General features: G+C 40.9%; 1 protein-coding gene across 6 annotated transcripts; it reads left to right on the top strand.

Moving 5' to 3' along the window:
- The first annotated feature begins 405 nt into the window (after positions 1–405).
- Positions 406–18348, top strand: LOC146506739 (ubiquitin-associated protein 2-like). 6 transcript variants are annotated; one of them, XM_085179674.1, is made up of 30 exons: positions 406–517; positions 2402–2539; positions 2763–2840; positions 2973–3083; positions 3235–3391; positions 3536–3613; positions 4652–4715; positions 4942–5030; positions 5189–5241; positions 5417–5481; positions 5658–5889; positions 5983–6232; positions 6388–6525; positions 6746–6882; positions 7597–7829; positions 8390–8525; positions 8646–8685; positions 8963–9089; positions 9286–9358; positions 9464–9683; positions 9889–9980; positions 10317–10367; positions 10557–10635; positions 11039–11239; positions 11337–11507; positions 12081–12185; positions 12290–12322; positions 12666–12739; positions 14874–15065; positions 17498–18348. In XM_085179674.1, the coding sequence occupies exons 2-30, from the start codon at positions 2444–2446 to the stop codon at positions 17591–17593; spliced, it is 3471 nt and encodes a 1156-aa protein (XP_085035800.1). In that variant the 5' UTR covers positions 406–517; positions 2402–2443; the 3' UTR covers positions 17594–18348. The 6 variants fall into 6 exon arrangements, with proteins under 6 accessions (XP_085035800.1, XP_085035797.1, XP_085035796.1 ...); XM_085179671.1 differs by having other exon boundaries at positions 8288–8525; positions 9286–9343; XM_085179670.1 differs by having other exon boundaries at positions 8288–8525.
- The last annotated feature ends 4588 nt before the right edge of the window (positions 18349–22936 follow it).

The raw sequence follows: 22936 nt of genomic DNA, 5'->3' as shown, positions 1-22936 counted from the left end.
CGGAGATGGTGGCACTGACAAAAAGACAGGGCAGAGAGGAAATTGTTAAGATTTTCATCACCAAGATGGAGAAGATTATAAAGGGACAGCTCAGGTAGAGATGTTTTGGACATGTGCAGAGGAGGTATGGAGGATATTGAATATGGAGCTGCCAGCCAGAAGGAAAAAAAGACCACAGAGAAAATTCATGAACGTAATAAAGGAGGACATGGAGAAGGTAGTGTGACAGGGAAGGATACTAGGGATAGGGTGAGATGGAGGTAGACGATCCGTTTCCACATAGAAAAGGTAAAAAAACAAACAAAAAAACATTAAAATTGAGTCGATGGAACTACCACCTGTTGTAAAGCTGAAGCGCACTCACACACAGGAACGAGTACGTAAGGGCGTGGTGCTTGGCCATCTGACCGGCTTGGCGGGTTTTGATTGGCTGTGCCGGTTTCACAACGCCGAGTGTCGGGGGGGTAGGTCACGTGACAGCATCTGCTGCTGCTGGCTGAGCGAAGCGTGTTAGCAGGTAAACGAAAGCTTCAGATTTGTTATGTTTGAATATTTTTTTATTATTTAGTCGTTTTGAGAGTTCAGGTATTTTATTGTGTATTTTTTGTTTATTTTAACGAACTCGATGGGCCTGTTCAAAAACATTATTCGTCTTATTCGGTTATTAGTCGTCTAACTAACTGCGTTGTATCCGTGCTGAGCGGTGCTGCTTTGTATGCGGACGGGCCGTTCGCACGCCGGGCAGTCGGCATGCCGCCTGTCTCTGGCTCCTGATTACTGCCCAAACAAATCTTAATAACATTTCTCCCCGAATTATGTGCCTATAAATATATTAAGGGACACGGACAGTTAGAAATGTCAACGAACCACGCAGCTCGTTTTAGTTTCAGTTGTTAGCTTGTTGCTAACGTTAGCCACATCTCCCATGAAGTGACTAACATTAGCTCGTTGGGCTACACAAAGGGGAGCATGGCAGCGCTTGTCACGTTTGTTTATTTTTTGGTTGCTACCCCAGATGGACTGTACATAGAATAGACATATTGGCAGACATGTTAGGATACTGATACTCTACACACGGCTTGTGGTAGTTTAACGAATAAATTTGCGTGTTACTCGCACACGGAACAAAGACTAGCAGTTAGCCGGGCTGCTGCTATCGTGAGCTAGTTTGACCTAACATAAACGTTAGCCTCTGCGGTTCATGCTTCTGTCGAGTTTATCACACAAATAAGAGTGACTCTGATATTTAATACGTATAATTAAGGCAAAAATAAACACTGCTATCTGTATATGTACGACGCACGCAAATGCTTTGCCAGATAACGCTTTCCTGTGGATTTTATTTAAGAACCCACGCTGCCTGACAAATTGTCACTTGGTTGTATTATTAGCTACAGCCAGTTGCTTTGTTCGATACTACTCAGGCTGTGTTTGTGCTTTTGTTTTTCGCCTTTTTAAAAAGCCTGTATTTCTGTTGTTGTTGCCTATCTTTTATGCACATTTTTGATATATATAAAAGATGTTAATACCAGTATTAAAATATAGCGGTGCACTGAGTGTTTTTGTGTGGGAGAATAAGGCAGGGCTGTAAGCTGACACCCAACAGGCCCCTCTGGGCTGGCTAAATTTAAACGGGGATGTAGGGAGCGACAGATGGGGGTTATAGTCTTACATGGTATACTAGTGAGTCGGTCTGTTTATATTAAGTGTACAGTATCAGCACTGTAAGTAAGGAAAGTTTACTTACATTGCGATTTTCAAGAGCAAAAAGTGACAACTGCTTTATATTATAAAATACAGCAGTTAAAGCAAAAGTAAGTAAAACAAAAGTAACACCCAGGTATTTGAAAGCTGGGAGAACTGAAGATGTCCAAGAGTTTTACTTACCTTAGGACCAAAGGGGCACGAATAAGAACTTCAGTTTTTTGTGTATTAATAGACAGATAATTGGCTGCCATCCTGTTCTTCATAATATGGATGTAGTCCAAGTTAAACTAGGATCTGTCCAAGTGACAGCATATACAAGGGAAACAAGTTGGGCCCTAGGATGGAACCTGGTGGTATGCCACAAGATAAAGCAGCAGAAAAGGACCGAAAATTGGCAAAAGCATCTGAAAAGGTCCAGAGCAAGAAAGAGATGCCCACACAAGTTCTAAACTCTCATTCAGGATACCATAATCAGCTGTGTTGCGGGCAATAGAGACAAATACAATAGTGCAAGAACCAAATATTCATGTGCATCATTGATTTCATGCATTGGCCTCCCTTGACTTCGTGCATCATTGAGTTTCAAATTATATATACTGCACATTTATTTATTATTGTTTTCTTACTAAGGGGTAATGATGCCGTACCATCTGGCTTTTGTTTCACCTTTGCTTCTGTGTCCTTTGTCTTTCAGATTTTTCTATTTTGTACATACATTGTTTTGTATATACTGTATATGATGACTTCACTGGTCAGCAATCAAGCCCGGGGTACTCGGGACAAAACGCTGCCCACCACCACACAAACAACACAGCAACAGAAACAGATACAGGTGGGTGATTGTCATTGTAAATACAGAGTTATTAAGCAAAATAGTATTTTAACTTCAATAAAATATTGTATCTCTTAGTCTTAAATGTAATTTTTCACTTTTAAATGATTTTAACCCACTTTTCATAAAAATATATAAACGATCCATGTTTTAAAAAACATTTCAATGTACTATTCAGATGGTGATAGTTCTTGATTCTCATTCAGCTCTGTTTGTTTGCCAGGCCACAGCAGAACAGATTCGTTTAGCCCAAGTGATTTATGACAAAAACGATGCTGATTTTGAAGACAAAGTCAAACAGGTAATGTTTGTTCATATTTTGTGCATAGAGAAATTATCTTCTGGGTCACCAGGATATATTTTCCTGGATTTAAAACTTAACTGTGTTTGTTTTCTTTTCTTTCTTTCTTTTCCTATGCTGTGACTTTCACAGCTGATTGAGGTCACTGGAAAGACTCAAGATGAGTGTATGGTAGCCCTCCATGACTGCAATGAAGATGTAAACAGAGCCATCAATTTCCTGCTGGAGAGCACCTCTGACACAGTAAGTATGTTCCATCCCCAAAACATGTGTTGTGCTTGCTTTTTACATATGAATTGATTATTGCTGTTTTGGGACAGACTAAATCATGATGCAAAAGTAGAAGTACAAATGCATTTTGTAGCACCATCATGATGTTCTGTTCAACTCTCAGACCTCTTGGGAGACTGTAGGAAAGAAGCGCAGCCTTGGGAAAGAGGGAGGACCTTCAGAGATAAAGGAGAGCAGGGAGAAGAAGGGAGAGAGGGAGGCCAGTCGTGGGCGTGGAGGGTCCACCAGAAGGGGCAGAGGTATCAGCCGAGGACGTGAGGGTAAGAAAAAGACACGTTGTGCGCCTTTGATTCAAAACGTAATCTTTCACATCGAGGATAATGTCATTATTTTGGCTCAGTGTTAATTATGACTTTTCCATCATCATATTTTCCTCATCATTTTTTGTTGTTATTGAATTTCAGGTCGGTCAGAGGAGAATGGATTTGATGTGGCTCCTGGTGAGAGAGGAGGAGACCGTGGACGCAGGGGACGCGGTAGAGGTAAGCATTGGAGAGTAGCGCATGTCAGATTTATTAAACATATCCAAATGCAGAGTTGGATTATAAGGTGACGTGAAAAGAATGCTAACTGTAGTTACCAGGTTCATGTTCCCTGATGTGACCGGCATCGTATTTGTCTGTTGTGCTTCAAAATTTAAGTCCACCAATTCCATGTGCTTGCTTGGATGGGCATTTGATGCATACAGTCACTAAAATGCAAAAATGGAACAGGGCCAAAGATGCACAGCGAGGAGTTTAATTCCTCCTCCAGCAACAATAAAGCGAAAGAGAAAGTACTACACCAGCAACAGAGCCTCATTTATGTGCCATAAATGATTTAGCCTACAGGAAATGGTGACTGTAAGTGGATGGTTATGAGCTGATTTAAGAGTATTAAGTCAAAACATTTCCTCATGCTTTTTAGTAGTTCTGCTACAGCCTTGATGATACTTTCTGTATCTGCAACTCCACCGGGGTTTGTTCAGAGTCGAGTGATGTAAATTTCATAATCAGTAAGTGTGAGGGTCTGCATGTTTATTGTGACTGCACAGACTCATCTGAGGAGAATTTACTTTACAATGCAACTATGCATGCCCACTAGGCAGTTGATTTAAAAGAACCACCTGTCTTCAGCTGTCCATGTCTGCAATTCAATATCTTTTTAAAAAGTGTATAAAATGGCTCTCTTACTCCTGTCTTCTTAAATTCAGATACAAATTTTAATGAAGCTACAATTTTAAAATGAAGTCAACAGACAGAAACATCCCAACCTGTTTTGAGTTGATGATGGATCACTGTAACCACTCCCCAAGCAAACTGTTTTTAGATTGCAGAGGTGTGCACATGCCCTGACATGAAAATTTAGTGAATCTATTGCTAATCATATTTTTTTCCAATGTACTAATGGGAAACTTAGCTGAGAAGTCACTGACAATTGTTTGTCCCAAGGCTTGATATTCTTAAAAATGCTTAATGAGAAATTTAGACTCAAGTGACTTGGTTTGCGTTGTTCATATGGTTGTTTTGCTGCATTTTCAGTTGCAGGGGTTCGTGGCAGAGGAAGAGCAGCTGTTGGTAACAGGTTCTCTTCGCAGGGAATGGGGTAAGAATATGCATCATGTAAAAGTTTTACAAAAGGAGGTGATGATGTTGATTACAAGCACATATCTTAAAAACAAGTGTGTGTGGAAAAATATGTTTCTTAATCTCCTTGATTGAAAATTTGTTCTGCCTCCCGTTATCAGTAAAAACAGATGTCTTTCAATTCGCTCAGTTTTTTTTTTTTTTTTTTTGCTTTTCACACTGCTGCTTTTTTTTTTTTACTCCAGAACCTTCAATCCTGCTGACTACTCTGCTAACGCCGGAGCTCGCCAGGAGGCATGGGAAGGAGATGGCAAAGAAGCTGCTGAGGAAGCTGGTAAAGAAAATAGTCAGGCATACACTGATTTTTCTTGCAATATATACTTTTTAGTGTCCACTTTCTACATTTGAGCAAATGTCTAGTTTTCAACTATTTCAGAATTGCCACAAGAAATTACAAAAACACTAATTTGGCTATGCTTCTGTTTTAAATAGGGACATGGGGAGGCAACCCAGAAGACTGGAGTTCAGAAGACTGGAATGAAGATGTAAGGCACTGCTTTTCATTGAAAGTGTATTACAGTGCTTTAAATGTGCACGTTTGTGCTTAAAGTCTAGTGTTGCTGTCTAATGATGTTAGTTAACTAAGTCCTGTTATTAAAGGGTGACTTGATGTGGCTCTGTGAGGCTTTTGATTGCTGTACTAATATCTTCATCTTACAGTTATCTGAGACCAAAGTATTCACTGCCTCTTCTGCCCCAACAAATCACATCACACCTGGAAACAAGTAAGCCCTTCATAAGTCATTGGCACCTTGAAAGAACACATAGAAATTGTTTAATTTTGGAGAATGGCATTTTATTTAATCAACACTGTTAATCCTTCTTTCCTCCTTCCAAACCTTTCTACTTTCACTCTTCACTCCACTTTCTGTGTGCTCTCCTGTTTCCTGCTTGTTCCCAGTATGGACCTGGCTGGCATACTTCCTAAGGCTGGAGTGGGTGTAGGGAGTTCTGTGGACTCCGATTTGGGGGCGATAGTCGATGGCCCCTCAGCTGAGGATTTAGGCCAAAGCCTGGTGTTTACCAATTCACATCACAATGGACGCACTGCAACACACAGCTACGCACATGCCACAGCCAACAGCTATGCCCATGCAGCTTCTGGCAGTACCACCTACGCACATGCTGCACTGGTATTCATAACTATACTCTATAGATTTATAGACCTTAATACAATATACATTTAGATATATCCTCATCGCCTTTTTCTTCTGTCTCCCTGTCAGTCCTCAGTCCTAGGTTCTGGTTTTGGGTCACTGAATGCACCCAAGCAGGCACCTGCCCCTGACATCCGGACATCAGAGCAGCTGAATGGGCCTCGGCTTGGTCAAAGAACCAGTCAGATGTTGGCCACCACCAGCAATAGCAGCATTTCCAAAGACCAAGGGCAGTCTCCAATGCAAGCTCCTGCCCCCTCTCCCTCTGCAGACAACAAGGCTCAAAGACTGGAGAATGGCTCTGTTACTTCCCAACACTGTAAGTTTATCTCAGAGTAGTTAGGAATCCAAAACAAAAAGATGTTATTAGGTTTGGAAGCATTTGTTAAAGAAGGGAGTAAAACCCAGAGGTATGGTGAATTTCAGTATTGTAGTCATGGTAATGAATGTATATTTGTCTCCCTTTGTCTTCAGCGGAGATGAAGCTTCAGCCAGAGCCATCAGTGGTGCTCAGCCAGCTGGCTCAACGGCAACAGCAGTCCACAATCCTTCCCACCACAGAGCCTTTGGGCCCTGTCCAGGCACATGCTCCACAGGCCCCCACACCGCCAGGTAGGCCTGCAAAATAGAACTATCCTGTACCACTAAAAGTGTGATTGTAGGCTGTTGCCACCTATAGAGTAGAGAGAGACAGTGAAATATGTAGTGCCCCTACAAAAAAGATACATAACAGGAAGTCGAGTTAGTCAGTTGCTTTATTGCTATACCGTGCTATTGTTGTTGTGACTATAATGACATGGTGAATGGTCGTGGTGCTTTTATTCTCATTCAGGTCATGAGTCCTCTGTCCCTCCTGTAAGAGACAGCGCTTCTCCAGGAGTGAAGCTGCCAGGCATGGAGCCTTTGACCACAGAGCCTCCTCAGCGCCAAATAAAGACCCAGAGACGCAGAGCGCCTCCTCCCTCAAAAGTAAGCCTCTTTGATATTTAGACTTGGAACCTTTTTATGTGGCAGAAAATGTAAACGAGAAATGACAAAAGAGCTTTATTCATTCTAAGAGGAGATAGAAACCGAAGGTCAGTAATTTATCTCCTCTTAAGGGGTTTACAAGGCAGGTCTGCTAGTTAACCAGTTATATGAGCAGACTTAATGAGGTAGTTTCCACAGCCTTATGCTCCCCTTACTACACACACAGGTATGCAAACTTTTTTTTAAAGAATAGACTGTTTATACTTGACTCCTCCCGGTGCTTGTTTATCTGCTAGTCTTGAAGTAGCAGTAGACCAGAATATTCAGCTATTTATGTGTTCTTTTGTTGGCTTTGTTTTCAACTCGGTGTCTTTGTTGTTACAAATAGTGACTTTTCACACCTCTCTGGTTACTGTTTGGACAGTAGCCACTGCTTAGCTGCAAGCATGAGGTCATGCTCACCTTTTACTACATCTGCTCTTGAGTGAGCAGCAGCAGCTGGTGCTTATGCTCAAATCAGCATCACATTGTGTCCTGACCTTCAGTTACTTTTTTTTTTTTTTAATGGGACTGTTTTAACTCAGATTGAACACTGACAAAATGTTGGTAAAATAAATGTTTTCACAATCAATATTTTTGTAATAAAGAACAGAAACTTACCCCAAATCCAAAAATTAGATCAGTTCTGATTACTCGCCCTTCTGTCGTCTTTAGATTCCATCGTCAGCAGTGGAGATGCCGGGATCGGCAGATGTGTCTGGTCTTAATGTTCAGTTTGGAGCTCTAGACTTTGGGTCTGAGGCTAGCAGTGAAACATCAGATATGGTACCAACTGAGTTGGCCAGGGAACACACGCCTGTTCAGGCCCCACCAGCCATGCCAGTTCCTACTGCTATTCCCACACAGCCGCCTCAGAATAGCCTGTTCTCTAAGCCAGGAGCTGTGAGGTATGTGTTTGTCATGCAAGCACGTTGGTTTATGTGAGGTATTTGTTATGTGTGGGGTTTTTGTTTTGTTTTGTTTTTTTAATTCCCCATTTTGTGGATATAATACTGGCAAACCGGGTGATTTGCAACACTTTAAATTCCAGGGACTAAAATCACCACAACTCTTTTTTTTTTGCAGTGTAGCCCAGAGCCCTAAAACATTCAGGAAACTTGGTTTTAAAAAAAATGTTAAACCTCAGATTCAGAAAAGTCTTGTTGTCCGAAGAAAGTTCTTGATGTTGAATTGAAAAAGTTATTTTATTTTTTTAAAATTAAATTAAATTTAGCCTTTTCGTGACTCCATCAGGAATCCTTTGCAACTTTGCTTACATTTATTTAATGTTATTTATTTATTTATGGAGACCCTATACTACTTTATGTCTCCCCCAACACCAAATCTCTATTTGTCCTTTAAACAGTGAACACATGAGCAGCTTATCTTCTGTAACGGACCCCAACTTTCCTTCACCCTCTTTGGGCTTACCTAGTGCCACACCCACACCCTCCCTTGGTCTCCCCAGTGCTGCTGTGCCACCCTCCTCTTCAGCCCCAACCACAGTCAGCCGGGTGGAGAGCAGCGTCCAGAGGTCCCTACCCCCTCATCTTGGGTTCTCACAGAGCAAAGATATCCCATCGGCTCCTGGTGGGCCTCTGACTGTGAGTATAAACCTTTTTTTCTCAGGTCTCAAACAGAATAAAGATTTTATAAACTACTTAAATGTTATTTGCCTGAAAGCTGAATGATGAAACCAAGTCTTTAAACGTTTTCTCTCTTAGAACGGCTACACTGGTATGAAGACACAGAGCACACAAGACGGTAAGTACTATTGTCAGTAATGTAAAAATGCACTCACATGGCCAATAAAGTCTGGTATAATGAACATTGATTGCTTAATGCTGAGGAGGAAATGGAAAGATGCATCTTAGCGAAAGTTGTTGTTTGATAAATGCCGTTTTTATAGCCACCACATCTCATTTTCTTTTTCACCCTGATTCTGTTCAATTCTTTTCCTTCTCATACAGTAACTTAAAAAAAAAAAAAAGATAAATAGACCAAATTTTGCCCCAGATGAATCTTTCTAATTTTAAACCAGGCACAGCATCATCTAGGACAGTGAAAACTGAGTCTCCCATTATGACAAGTGACAGCAGCCCTGGCCACCACATCCCTTCTCCTGCAGTTACAGCTTCCCACTCAACATCCATCTCATCGCTCAGCAGGTAAGGAGCGGCTCGGCTGCACTTTGATGTTTTTGCCTGGAGATGATGATGCTTACAAGCACATATCTAAATCATTTAATGTGGACATATTTTTCACTGAATCTCCCTGCTTCCTGATCACACATCCAATTTGAAGTGCTTCTGCAGATTTATCAGATTTCAGCAGGCTGACAGACTCGCTTTATTCTCTTTGTAGTCACACAAGCAGTACGCAATCATCTGGGTCAACCCTCTCTACGACTTCCTCCCTTACGGTAAACAGATGCTTAGTATGTTTGGATTTTATAATTTTATTTTAATCCAAAATTTTAACTAAGCTCCAGAGCTTACAAACAAACAAAAAGAAAATGCGTTCTCTGCTTTTATTCTTTCAGACGAGTAACGAGGAGAGTAGCAGCGGAAATATCCATGCCTTTACTTCGCCATCGTCCAGCCAGGTTGTTAATCCCAATCCTTCAGCTCCCCCCGTTGTCAGTAGTTCTGCCACCAATGGTCTGCATTCATCTGGAGCACCTGGACTAATTCCAAATGGCACAAACGCCACACTCTCAGCTGCTGGCAGCCGCACAGCACCCCTGCTCACCACCACCTCCGGTATGATCTTTACTACCAAAACACCACAATGGACGTTAAAACATTATTTTAAAATATTTTGAAATATCATACTCAATTCTTCATTTTTTTACTATGAATTATGATTTTAATCTGGCTGTTTTGGACACTTAACTGAGACTGTACTTATCTATAAATGGTTATGTTCATTCAGTGCATAACATGTCCTTTGTGGTGTCTGCTCCAGGTAAAGCTCCTCCCAACTTGGCCCAAGGAGTGCCACCTCTCCTGGCCAACCAGTACATCATGGGCCCTGGTGGATTGCTCCCTGCATATCCGGTAGCTATTTAACTGTATCATATAATTACTTGTTTGTATTAGTCGTGATCGCATGAATTTTTAAGGGAAAGGAAAGACTTAAAGATAGATTAATTGGGTGTCCTCTTTAAAATAAATAAATAAATAAATGCAGGTTTTTCTAGAAGTGCAGAAACTGAACAGAGGGATTGAATTTTCTCTTCATTCTATAGAGGTTTTTAGTCATTTGGGAAGATTTTGGTCATGTACTGAATACACTCATTAGCAGCTAATAAAGATAAAAGGCTTTGTAGGCATAAGCAATGTTTATTAGAGACTCTGACATCTGCTAAATAACCATTGTCCTAATTTCAACAGCAGATATATGGATATGAGGACTTGCAAATGCTGCAGTCGCGTCTTCCTTTGGTGAGTCTGTTGCTTAACTTAACCTTTAATAATGCCTTAATGTTAGTTGCTTTTTAACATGAGAAATATCTATGAGTATTTTGGTCTAGACAACCCAAAATGTGATGTCCACATATGTGGACGCCAGATCCTAGGAGGTTAATGCTGTTTGTCTTTTTAATTATTAATTATTTTCCTCTTTCTGGACAGGACTACTATGGTGTAACATTCCCTGGTGCTACAACTGCTATGCCTGGTAGAGATGGACTTGCTAATAACCCATATTCAGGTAGATCAAATTTTATTCTCCTTTGTACTTGATCATTTTGACTTGATGTCTTTGGTTAAGCACTTTTTTTTATAGATTATGTTAAACTGAAATTTTCTGTTGCCTGTAGGTGATTTTCTTTTTTTTTAAAGGGTGAGTGGCATCTTAGTTTTTTTTTTTCTAAGCTGTGTTTTTAATCTTTGCTATGGCTTGAAGCAAATGAAGGACATTTCCTAAGAACACCAGCACAACAATATCCTGAAAGCCTGGTGTATTTGTTGCCTAAAGGGTGGTCATCTAAGAGCTCTGTTTTTACTGATGGGGAATTGTGTACGGAGTACCTGTTATAAGAGTAGAAATGAGGCTTTAGGGTTCATTTCCACTTTTGTCTTACCTTTCTTCTGTCTCTCCTCATTCTGCTCAGGTGAAGCAACAAAGTTTGGCAGGAATGACTCTTCATCTCCAGCTCCTCCAACCACCCTGTCTACAGCTGGGGTGCAGTCACAGCCCCAGCAGACACAGCAGACAGGCACACAAGGACAGGGGCAGGGGCAGAGCCAGGGTCAGCAGACACAGAACCAGGCCTTCCTCAACCCCCCGCTCCCTCCTGGCTATGGATACACTGGTAAGGGAAAAACAAAATCATGTTTAATCACATCGATGTCAGTCATTTTAAGGTTGTTACACTATTAACCATTTGCACATCCTCCATCATTTCACAGGTCTGCCATATTATGCTGGTATGCCTGGAGTTCCCTCAGCTTTCCAGTATGCCCCCACTGTCTTTGTGCCTCCTGCCTCAGCCAAGCAGCCAGCAATGGGCCTGGCCAACCCCTCCAATCAGTACCACCAACAGCATCAGCCAAGTTATGGACAGCACGCATATGGCACAGGTAAGACCTGGACTAAACAGGGTTTTGTCTGGTTTGTTAGAATTATATTATTATTGTAATAGTAGTTGTAATATATTAGTAAACTAAACTGATATCTCAGCAACACAAAATGTAGTTATGAAGCTTAATTAGCTTAAAAGCTGGCATTATTGTGGGCTTTCTGGAAAGTTATTTTTGAGTATTTTGAGACTCAAGTGTAAAAATAGACGTCAGACTTTATCAAGGTGTCTCTAGTGGGAGGGGAAAGTGAACTGAATTTCCAAACCTTTACACGTGTACACCATATGCTGCATGTGCGTGTAGAGTTGGGCCTGTTTTGTTTTTGTTTGTTTTTTCTGCTTGTGCTGCATGCATAGCTCAAACCCCCTGCTAAAGTTGGACACAGCTCAGTATAGACAGCTGCCATTTCAGTCAGGTTACCTTACTGCCTCTCTCTCTCTCCTGCCCCCTCCCCCCTTTTTTTTCCTTCCCATCCTCCTCCTTCACAAAATCTGCTCCTCATCCTCTCTCCCTCCCCCCTCTGCTTTGCTCTGCCTCCTCTGTTCTTCTATACTCTTCCTCCTCCCCCTTCAGCCTTTGATGACCTGTCTCAAGCCCACGGTGGGGAATACAGTAAGGCAGGGTATGGAAGCACTGCCCAGTCACAGGCCAAGTCAGCAGTCAGCGGTCCAGGGAAAGGTACATGCACGACACATGGTGCACACTCTAACAACACACAAACACACACACACAGTTAGTGGGCGTTTTCCAGTGAGGAAAAACGGGTGTACTCACAATTGCAGATGATTCTACAGTCGAGAGCGTCCTGGAGAAAGGTGTGTATATGCAAGCATGTGATTGTACTTTCATGTGCAAATGGCTGGGTACATGCTAAAGGGCGGCGCGGAAGTGAGAAACATGCCTCTGCTCCTCCTCACTTACTATGCTTCTTCCTCCTGGCTGGCCTGTGTCCTACTAACAGTGGAAACTGGCATTTAGTTTAGAAGATGAGCTTATCAGCATTGAAGTGACACAGCTGCTGGTTTTTTTGTTTGTTTTGTTTTTATGCATTCCCACTGATTTGTTGTTGCTTTTTCTGTTTTTGTCCTCCTTTCCCTCTGAAATCCCAACATTGTCTTTTCCTCTTTTTCCTTCTCCCCCTCTTTCATTTCTTTCCAGCACCAGGATTGTCAGGTTCAGGTACTAGTGGTGGAGTACCTGACATGGGAGGTTCAATCTACAGCAAAACACAGGTGTGTGTGTGTGTGTGTGGTCCACACATCTAAGCATGATCTGTTTGTATATATCTAAAACATTGTGTTTTGCATGACGTTTTTTAAGAGAGGTTTAATCATTTAAATGTGTGGTGCAAAGTTAACTGGTAAAAATACGTTATTTGTCCAAATGTTTCCTACTGAGGGGAGGAGTTAAAACCTCATTGATGGATGCCAGCATTTCTATTTAATGACAGGAAAAATACTAAGCTGTAAAGGTAATGGATTATACCAGACCTTCCCAAAGTGTGGGGCCCGCCCCCTAGGGGGGGGCGCAGAGCCATTGCAGGGGGGGGCGCGCATGAAAAGGAAAAAAAAAAACAAAAAAAACAACGCTTGGACACTGCTAGCACGGGCGCCCACACAAACGCAAAGCAGGAGATGAAGCATAGCTGAATATGTTTCCAAACCAACTTCATTCTAAGCCAAAGACTAGAAAATATGGTGAAGCAAATCTTCCCTTTGGCTTCACCTGCACAAGTGCCGAGGTAGGTCTCCCTGCAGAATTGGTTTTCCCTTTGTCGGGAGCAGCGCTGGGCTGTTTAAATCACGGACAAACAGTATCCCACATTCTTGATTTTTAGTTCACAAACACTTGTTGTAATGACTAACTACTCCTGACATTTTGGAGATGTTTGCTCTTTATACAGTAAAGTTACAGCGGGATACAAATAACATCAGGCTGATCCTGCCACGACTTATTCCCCGGTTCAAATCACGTAGCCAACAGTTGTTTATGTTTTTGAACCCATTTTGCAGAGGAATTTTTTGAAAAATGTATTGATAGCAATGTTGAATATTATTACACAGGGGGAAAAAAAACAACTACATGTAAAATAATCACACCATGAGCCTCTGCCTTTCTAAATGGAGGGACAGTAACTGCGTGTAAAACCTGCAGATAGTCAGATTAACAGTATTTTGTCTCTATCTGCCATTCTGCAATTCATCTCATGTAAACAATAACGTGCACACAACGTGACGTGAAAAAAGGCACCTTTGAACTCTGTATTCCTGTCCACATGTAAATGCAAAAAAGGAGTTTTAAAAAATCTCCGTTCTCGGTGATTCAAAACGCCGTTTACGTGGACGAAACAGCTGCATTTTCAAAAATACCCGTGTAGGTGTGGACGTAGAGTAAAAGAGTTAGTAGTTTATTTTATTACTGCCTGTAATTTATTGCAGATTACTTGTATTTGCTTAATTGTTTACTAAATGTTTGAGGTGTGAAATAAACCGCAATGGAGCAAAATATGGGTGTGTGTGGTTGGAGGATATGTTCGTGCGTGCGCGCGAGGGGGGCGCGAACATTTTTCCTGTAAAACAAGGGGGGCCCAGCAAAAAAGGTTTGGGAACCACTGGATTATACCATGTAAGAGCTCGATAATGTTTTTCTGACAATTCTCTTTCTTGAATTGGAAGAGCTGTCTGATTCACATTTCCAGACTGTTCATGTATATCACACTGTCTTAAGTTCATTTCCTCAGTTCATCCAGTCTCCACCCTATTTTAAAGCCCACTACATGACTGTTTTTATCCTTTGCTCATACCAAGGCTGCTGGCTTGTGGTTGGCTCAGAGTTCTGCATAGCTTTCACTTTGTTAGCTTCTTTAAACCGTTGGCTTGGTGAAATTGATTAAAATGTCTTGTTAGGTTTGTTGTCTTGAACTCTTTGATACGGTTCCCCTGTAGTGTTCTTTAGCTTCCTCACTCATTGAAGAACTCACTAACAGCCACATGCTAACAACGTGTGACTGCTCATAGCTTATGTTTGTGAGTTTGCATGCGACTTTACATACAGAGCAGCTTGAAGTCTCAACTTTTGACTTAGTTGATGCCTTAGTCCATATACTCATCTGGTTAGTACAAACTTTGGCTACATATATTACCATAATCAAGCTCAGTTAGGTCCTCTTTAAATGATTCTGCTTGTAAAATGAAAATGAAGAAATGTGAGCATTTCAGTTTGAATGTCAAATTTTTTTAAATAAAGCTTGGATGAAGAACTGTTTGACTTCAGAAGAATATTAAATGGAAAGATTATGGATTAGATTGTTTTTGCCAGACATAAATGAATCTTTTGTCCTCGTTTTTTATTTTTTATTTTTTGTAGTCATTTGACAAGCAGGGCTTCCACACAGGGACACCACCTCCCTTCAGCCTGCCTTCAGCACTAGGAGGAACGGGGCCCCTGAACCCTGGTGGTGCGCCTGGCTACGCCCCTGCACCTTTCCTGCACATTCTGCCTCCTCACCAACAGCCCCACTCCCAGCTGCTGCACCATCACCTCACACAGGACGGACAGGTAACCCTCTGCAACCAGTGAAAAAAATTGATTAAAATTAAAATCTAATTAAATTCTGCACCTGTGTTACTGCAGTTTGTTTTTTCAAACTCAGTTTTTATTATAATTTACAACATTGCAATGTTCACAAGAACCGCAGTGCAGAAATACAGATTACAATAAGAACTGCAATTAGGAAACACAACACAAAACTGGGAAGCAAACCCCCCCCCCCCCCCCAAAAAAAAAAAAAAAAAAACAACAACAAAACAAACAAAAACAAACAAAAAACAACTTTACATAATATTAAAAGACATGCTAAGTTATTGAAACAGTAAAGCATGTATGGGTCGCCGACGCTCAGTAAACAATTCTCTCTGAATCCGCAGAGCATATGTTATTTCCTCCATCTGGTAAATTTCTCTTACTTTATCAATCCACATATTATATGAAGGTGGGTCAAGATTCAGCCATGTAGTAATACACTTTAGTGCTGCTGTAAGCAAGATTCTTAAGAGATACTTTTTATTGTTTCCTGCAAAACCATTTGGTAATACTCCTAAAATGGCTAAGTGTTGGTCTTTTGTTAGTGGTTGTTGGAAAACTGTATTGAGAACTCTAAAGATGTCATTCCAAAATGAGCAGATTTTTGGGCATGACCAGAATATATGTGAGTGGGTTCCTAAATGAGTACCACAATTTCGCCAGCAGGTATCAGGATTTGTAGGCTTCATTTTGGCCATTATCTCTGGGTTCTAAAATATCTCATGACCACCTTCCATTTGAATTCTCTCCACAGCCCAGAGTTAGTCACAAGATGGGCTTCACCAAACACCTCTTCCCAGGCGTCCTCTGAGATTTGAGTGCCATTCTCAGCTTCCCACCTTGCCTTAATATCCAAAGTTGCACTTGTACTGAAACTCATAAATGCGTTATAGAAATTGCTGATTAATTTTGGGGAGGAATTACTTTGAAATATTTTTAGAAATATTTCCTCAATGGGTGAGGGTTCCAAAACTTGCCTCCATTCTTTGTTTTGTCAAAAAACTTCTTAGCTGCAGAAATCTGAAAAAGTCAGAAGAAGGGAGCTGAAACTGACCTCTCAACTGTTCAAATGAGCTCAGGTCCCCATTCCTCACAACATGACAAAGTTTATGAAGCCCATTATGTGACCATGCTCCGAAGCCAGAGTCTTCCACAATAGGAGAAAAACCCTGCATAAAATTGAAATTTCTTTTGGAAGACCGAATGATTGTTTGAGTCTTCGCCAAATCTTTAGTGTTAATTGAAATGTTAGAAAAAACCAGGGATTCCAATGATCTTTCGCACATTGTCTTCTCAATGTTTAGCCACTGAGTTTCAGACAGATCCCGCACCCATACAGTCAGGGGTCTCATCTGAGCTGCCCAGAAATAATATTTCAAATTTGGAACAGCCAATCCCCCCTGCAGTTTTGACAGTTTTAATGTTTGGAACTTGATCCTTGGGCGTTTGCCTTGCCATATAAATTTGGAAAAAAGTTTATCTAAATTATCAAATGTAGAGTTGGGAATGTTTATAGGCAGCATTTGAAAAAGGTATAGAAGTCTTGGCAATACATTCGTACGTATACTCTCAATCAGACCCAAGAAAGACAGAGGCAGGACTGTCCATCTCTCTAAGTCTTTTTTATTTTTGCCACTATAACTTCATAATTTACTTTAAACAAGTCTGATAATAAGTGAGGAATTTGAATTCCTAAATACTTGATACCTTCCTTTGGCCATTTAAAGCCAGATGAAATGTTTCCTCCTATATCCATTGCCAATGTTTTGTCAATATTAACTTTGTAACCAGAGAGGTAACCGTATGTACTAATAATTTCTTTTAAATGAGGTACACTGACTGCAGGATTTGAAATGTATAAAAGTACATTGTCTGCATAGATGGACAATTTATGCTGTTCTCCATTAATTGTAAGGCCCTGAATTTCATGTTCATCTCTAATCAGCTGCGCCAGAGGCTCAATACTTATATCGGACAGCAGGGGCGACAGTGTCTACACCCACGTTCCAGTGGAAATCTGGCTGATATTGTTCCATTTACCTGTACAACCGCCATTGGGTTGGAGTAAAGAATCTGTATCCACTTAATTAAGTTTGGCCCAAATTTGAATCTTTCAAGTGTATGGGCCAAGTACTGTCAGGAAACCCTGTCGAATGTTTTGTGTGCATCGAGAGACAGAATCGTAACTGCAGTTTTAAGGATTTTATTTGGCCCTGTCACTATCGATCATCACTGAAAGGTTCTCCTTGATAATTCCTGGTTTTCTCCACTGTTGTTGTATATTTAGAATCTACACCCTCTTGTGTGATAAGTTTAATAGAATAGGGCTGACTAAAATGAATAATATAAGCACTTTGAAATGACACAAATTAAACACATCCACTGAATGGACTTCTTTTTCTTAATAGGGCGGTCCTGGTCAGCGCAGTCAGTCCAGCAGCATGCAGCAGAAAACCCAAGGCAGCAAGTCCAGCTATAGCAGCTCTGCATACTGGACAAACTGAGGAATGCTTCCATATGGTTTTTTTTTTGTTTGTTTGTTTATTGTTTTTTTTTTCTCCTCGTCTCCCTGAAAGGCTGCGTGTGTAAAGCTAAAACAGAAAAACAAACACACTACCCTCACAATGAGCAACCATGGGCTTCGTTGCCTTGCTCCCCCCACCTCCAAGTCCTCTTAAGTCTTTTGGGTTCTCTCTTCCCCCCCTTTTCAAAATTGGTTGTACATGTAAGATATTTATGTATTTATATATAAATATATATATATATACTGTATATGTAATAGTAGAACATGAAATGTGGTTGCTGCATTTTATTTTTGAAGGACTTTTTGTTTACTTTTTTTCAAAACTGCAGGAAAAGATGTTACATTGAGACAAAATGAGATGTTAGTGAGAGAGTGAGTGAAGAAGAAAAACGACCCAAAACTTCCTGGAAGAAACCAGAAAAGAAAAGGAGAGAGCTATAGCACTGATTGCATTTGAGGACACTTCAGATGGGGGTGGGGTTTATAATAACTAACTGCATCTGTCTCCTCTTTTTTTCTTTTTATACATGACTTCCTGAATGGCTGGGCTCGTCCCTCTGAGCTTCATTTTGTAGCTTCCTGTCTTTTCCCTCTTTCTTCTCTCCCTCTCCTCTGGAGAGCCGCCTACTCTCCCGGGGTCACTTTCTTTAAAGAAAGACCTGCCTATCTAAATTTTATATTTTTATTTAATTTTAACCCTCATTTTCTCGAAATAAAGTTCTGAGCAGTTGGTAACCGACTCCTTGTTTTATATGTATGTACATTTACACAAGTTAATCAAGTGGGTTTTCCTTGACTGACCCATGTCTTCAGACTCATTTTCAGTGTCTTAACATATTTACTTGTATTTACTGGGGTTTATTTAGGCTTGTCCAAATTTGTTTTGGATGAATGTCTATTGTCCTTAAAACACAAAAGTTACCAGTGATAAACTGGTCATTTTTTGTCAGCACAGTGGTGTGCACTGTTGCCTCACAGTGAGAGGCTCCAGGGTGTCAATCCCTCTGCAAACTGGAGGCTTTCTATGTGGAGATTGCATATTTTCCCCAGCTGGGCATATTTGATCACTATTGTTAAATAATCTGCTCTTGTTCTTTGTGCCGCCCACTGACAGTGAATGACTGTTAATGAAGATGGCTCCATGGTGTAGTAGTTAGACTCTGATTCAAGACTAAGACACAAACAATCAGGCTGTCCCAAGCTCAGATAAATTAGAGTCCATTAAGAAGGCATGAGGTGTAAAATCTGGGCCAAATTGAACCTCCAGAGCCATCTGCTGTGGTTCAGTTCTAAGTAGCAGAACTACTGCTGTCCTATTTTGGTCTAATTTATACCTGTATGCTACAATGTTAAATGATAAAAATCATCCTAAGTTCAAGTCCAAGAAAAAATATTTTCTTTCCATTTCTAAACTTGCATGAGATTCAGAGCAGAGTAGGTTCCTGACACGCAAGTTTAGCATTTTCTGTAATCTGGTCAGTGTAACTGTTCTCTGCAATAGTCTTTTAAGCCAGTTGGCCATATGGTGGCCCAGCTTGAGCAAGACACAGGTGGCTCTGATTACAGTGAATCCATCATAGCACTCTTTTTCCTTTTCCCATAAAATACCAAGTTTGTGATGTTAATGAAAGCTAAACTTATGCACGTTTAAAAGTGTATTAATCTCATCCTTGTTCTATGACAGGGCCTTTTATTTTAAGTGGCTGAATTTGTGCGGCACGGTGCATTGATGCACGGTGACTTTGTTAGTCTTGTGCACGTTCAGCACAGTACCATCACGTAAAGAGAACAAGATATTTTTAAAGGTGAACTATGATGTCACTTGAGGCCCTCATAGTTTTATGAGACATTACATTTTCAAACTGATAAGTCAAGGTTAGTCCCAGCAATGGTTCTGAACCTCTTTTTTTTTGAGTGATGTCATGGTATAGCATATGAAAAAATCAAAGTGAGGAAGTTTAATTCTGTTTGTGTAGAGGCGAAGGCATGGTTAGAAATGGTGACGAGTTCAACTGCAATTGTGTGTAACTTATCAGTCACCACCTGGTGGCAGTATATAACTGCCCTATGTGGGTATTAATTCCATGCCATACACAGATGTTTGACCCAGGAGCCCAGACTGGGTGGATCACTGTTACAGGAACGTATCAAATAAATCCTCTTATGAAAATCAAAATATTCAGACTGAGTGTGCTGGTGAAAACCACTGACAAGGATAACATTGACCGTTTTGTTACAATGCATTATTTTACTGGCAGACACTCTGTCTTTATCAGTATATCAACCTGACATGCTTCACATGGCAGCGGCATGCTGTTCCTCAAAAGTTCAAAGTGCCCCGTGACACTGAAAAAACAGCTCAACTCGTGTAACGTGACAAAGTATCAAGGTGATGAAAGGGCCCCTAAATGTCCCTGATCCCAGTCTGTGGGATATACTGGAACAAGCCTAATTCACGGAAGCTCTTCTGCCAGCTTCCTGCTTCCAGAGGTCCTACATCCATACACAGCTGGTTCAGGCCTGTTTGAGCAGCACAGAGATCTGGGCCTTCGTGAAGCTGGTTTTAATACTGAGAAAAAAAAACACTTTTTTGTTTTTGCAGATTATTTGAGTCATTTTTGCCTGATAAGTACACAGAAAACTGGTGGTGACAACATTCACAGATTCGGACCTTCAAAGTTTTAGCTATACTGCTCTGTCTCCACCCTACATTCATTGTCTCAAGTGAATGTAGAGAGTGTGTGTGAACACCCAGAGGAGCCTATATAACCCTGGAATGTGTTGGACAAAGGAAAGCGTGAAGAGATGAGGAGAATGATGGTTATATGGGAGGATAAAATTCAGCACAGCGAGGAGAGAAAGTTGGTGAATGGCAGGTGCTATTGTGGCCTAAGTGCAGGATTCTAAAACGACAAGGTCAAAGGTCAAAGTGAAGTTGCATGGCTAGCCTCAGCTCCCTGGACGTCCGCCCAGAGAGATACCAATACGTAATAGGCCAAGGAGCCATGGGAAATAACCAAAGGGACATAAAGGTACATGAAGGAAAGTAAAGAGCAAAAAACAGAACATTTGGAGAGAAAAGAAAAGCAAACCAATGACAGAATGTGGAGACATTAGAAAGCAATTTGGATGCATTTACATGACTAGCTCACATCTGATAACATGCCTGTGCTGATGGAAGAAAAATCATGTGGGACGTTCCCCTGTAGAAGTGATGGGCTCAATGCTGAATGAACAAATTAGCTGTGTCCTTGTTGAATGAAGCTTGTTGGCTGCGGTTTCCTGTTGAGGCCTTCTATTGTACTGTATCGTGGAGTCCCCCCCCCCCCCCTCCGAAGTTGTGTTTGGCTTCAAACATGCGATTCACCCTGTTATTCCACTGAAGTGGCACAGGAATGCACACAGGAATGCCCCTCGGAGTGTTTGTTGACACTCGTGTGACCGCTCCGCTCTCAGATGTTGACAAAGACATTTTGTTGGGATTCACTCGGTTCTCTCCCTGGAGAAGACTGGGAGCTGTGAAGCTGTCACGCAGGATATCGCGACAGCTAAGACCTGAATGGAAACCAGGGGGCCCCATTGCTCAAGGCTGTCTCGTGACCTGGGTGCTCAATTTTGATGCCCAGATCAATTTCTGCTGTATCTTGTCTCCTCTTCTTTTCTCACCCTGCTGAATGGAGTGCGATCAGTGGATCTGCCTTTTTAACTCGCTTTCGTCTCTATCTGAGCCGTGAGATGGTCTTGTCCTCCCGCTTGTTGTGAGACGTGGCAGCGGGGTCCATTCAGCAATAAAATTGGCTGTAATTAGTGCAATTATGCTGATTTTTACTTGTGTACCACGCAGAACAGAGTTTTCAGTGCGAACAGGGACGTCGCCAGGAAACTGCTGCAAAACAAAAACCCATCAATCAACAAGGACCTTGAATGAAAGGCTCAATTCTGAACACATTCCACAATGACAGCGTTCACTCGGCTTTGACCTGGGCTGTGATCTGGGGGGCCATGACATCTAGAGCTTCACTGATATAGAAGGAAATGTGCATTAAACCAGTATTGGAGGAAGGCACATAACCCCGACATACAGCAAAGCGGCAGTTGAGCATCCAAAGATGTAGCTGAAAGCAAACCCAACTCAAGCGAACTAACCCAAGATATTTTTGAAACAATCCGCACGGCAAATCATTAATCGTGACGTAAAGAATCATCAAACTGACAAAACTAAAAGAGGGATTAGGTATCTTCTGTAAATAAGAAGAATATTTTCTTTCTGGATAAATAATATTTACACATCTGTGGTTGTTTCTCATTGGATGATGGCTGAGGTGAAGGTCATAGTTTGCTCAACTTTACGTTGGCATGTCTGTGTCAATATTGGCCAGAGAGACTGACAAAGCATGCATTCAAAAGCAGATTTCAAGGTGCGGGAAAAACGAGCTGCATCCAAAGTATAATGAGCCATCTTGTTAGCTGGTGAACTTTTCAGGGTGAAAAGTAAGGGAAAAACACCACAGCTTTTGAAATGTGATACACGGGCAAACATGTAAAAATCTGTCAGTCAGGGAAAGCTTGCGAAACGGTCGATCGTTAGAAAACAGCACTCCCATCGGAGTCAGCAGAAGTAAAGTGCACACTCCTTTGTGTTTTTTATAAATTAATTCGCAGAATATCAAAAGTGTAGATTGTCATATCAGGTCCAGTGAAGAATCTCAACATGTTTCTTTCTACCTTTAAAAGTTTGTCTGTGTTTTTTGGGGGGATTAACAACCACATGAATCCCAAAATCAAGAAAACAGACATAAAAGGTAATCTGTTGATAATACTAATCACTTTTGGGGTCAGTTCTGTATCATTATCATCCCCATGCACTGTCACAGGGACTCCAGAAACTCAGATGTTTCAAGTTCAAATGTATTTATTTGAACAGATTTAAAAGAGGATCTGACCTGCTTTCAAACAGTCAGTCATAGCCATTCATCTACTACTCTTATAAAATATAAATAAATATATAGATATCAAGAAATGAGGTGCAGCTCAAGACATTTCCACAGTACTGTACACATATATATTCAAACTATTAGCTTTAAATTCCTATACTTGCATACTTGCAAAAAGTGTATATTATTCATACTTTAACTGAGCAATTTTAGCCATTTCCCATATCTCCAATATTGATATTTTAAAATATTGGATCCAGTTATGTTGGCTGCCTATTTAAACTGTTCTTTAGCAAATTCATTTAAACCTATGCCTACTTTAAGCAGCACACTTCCTAATTACTTAAAAATATATCCATATAGTTCTATATTTATATATTATATTAACA

This window comes from Neolamprologus multifasciatus, chromosome 12 (genome assembly GCF_963576455.1).
Source record: "Neolamprologus multifasciatus chromosome 12, fNeoMul1.2, whole genome shotgun sequence".
Taxonomy (NCBI): Eukaryota; Metazoa; Chordata; class Actinopteri; order Cichliformes; family Cichlidae; genus Neolamprologus; species Neolamprologus multifasciatus.
This window is presented reverse-complemented; position numbering and strand designations above follow the sequence as displayed.

What these genes read in the sequence shown, in the direction of transcription:
- LOC146506739 (XM_085179670.1), top strand. Translation starts at nt 2,444, where the DNA reads ATGATGACTTCACTGGTCAGCAATCAAGCCCGGGGTACTCGGGACAAA. An exon ending in ACAGGCCCCCACACCGCCAG is followed by an intron (nt 6,526 to 6,745) that starts GTAGGCCTGCAA and finishes ATTCTCATTCAG; the next exon opens with GTCATGAGTCCTCTGTCCCT. An exon ending in GATTGCTCCCTGCATATCCG is followed by an intron (nt 9,981 to 10,316) that starts GTAGCTATTTAA and finishes TAATTTCAACAG; the next exon opens with CAGATATATGGATATGAGGA.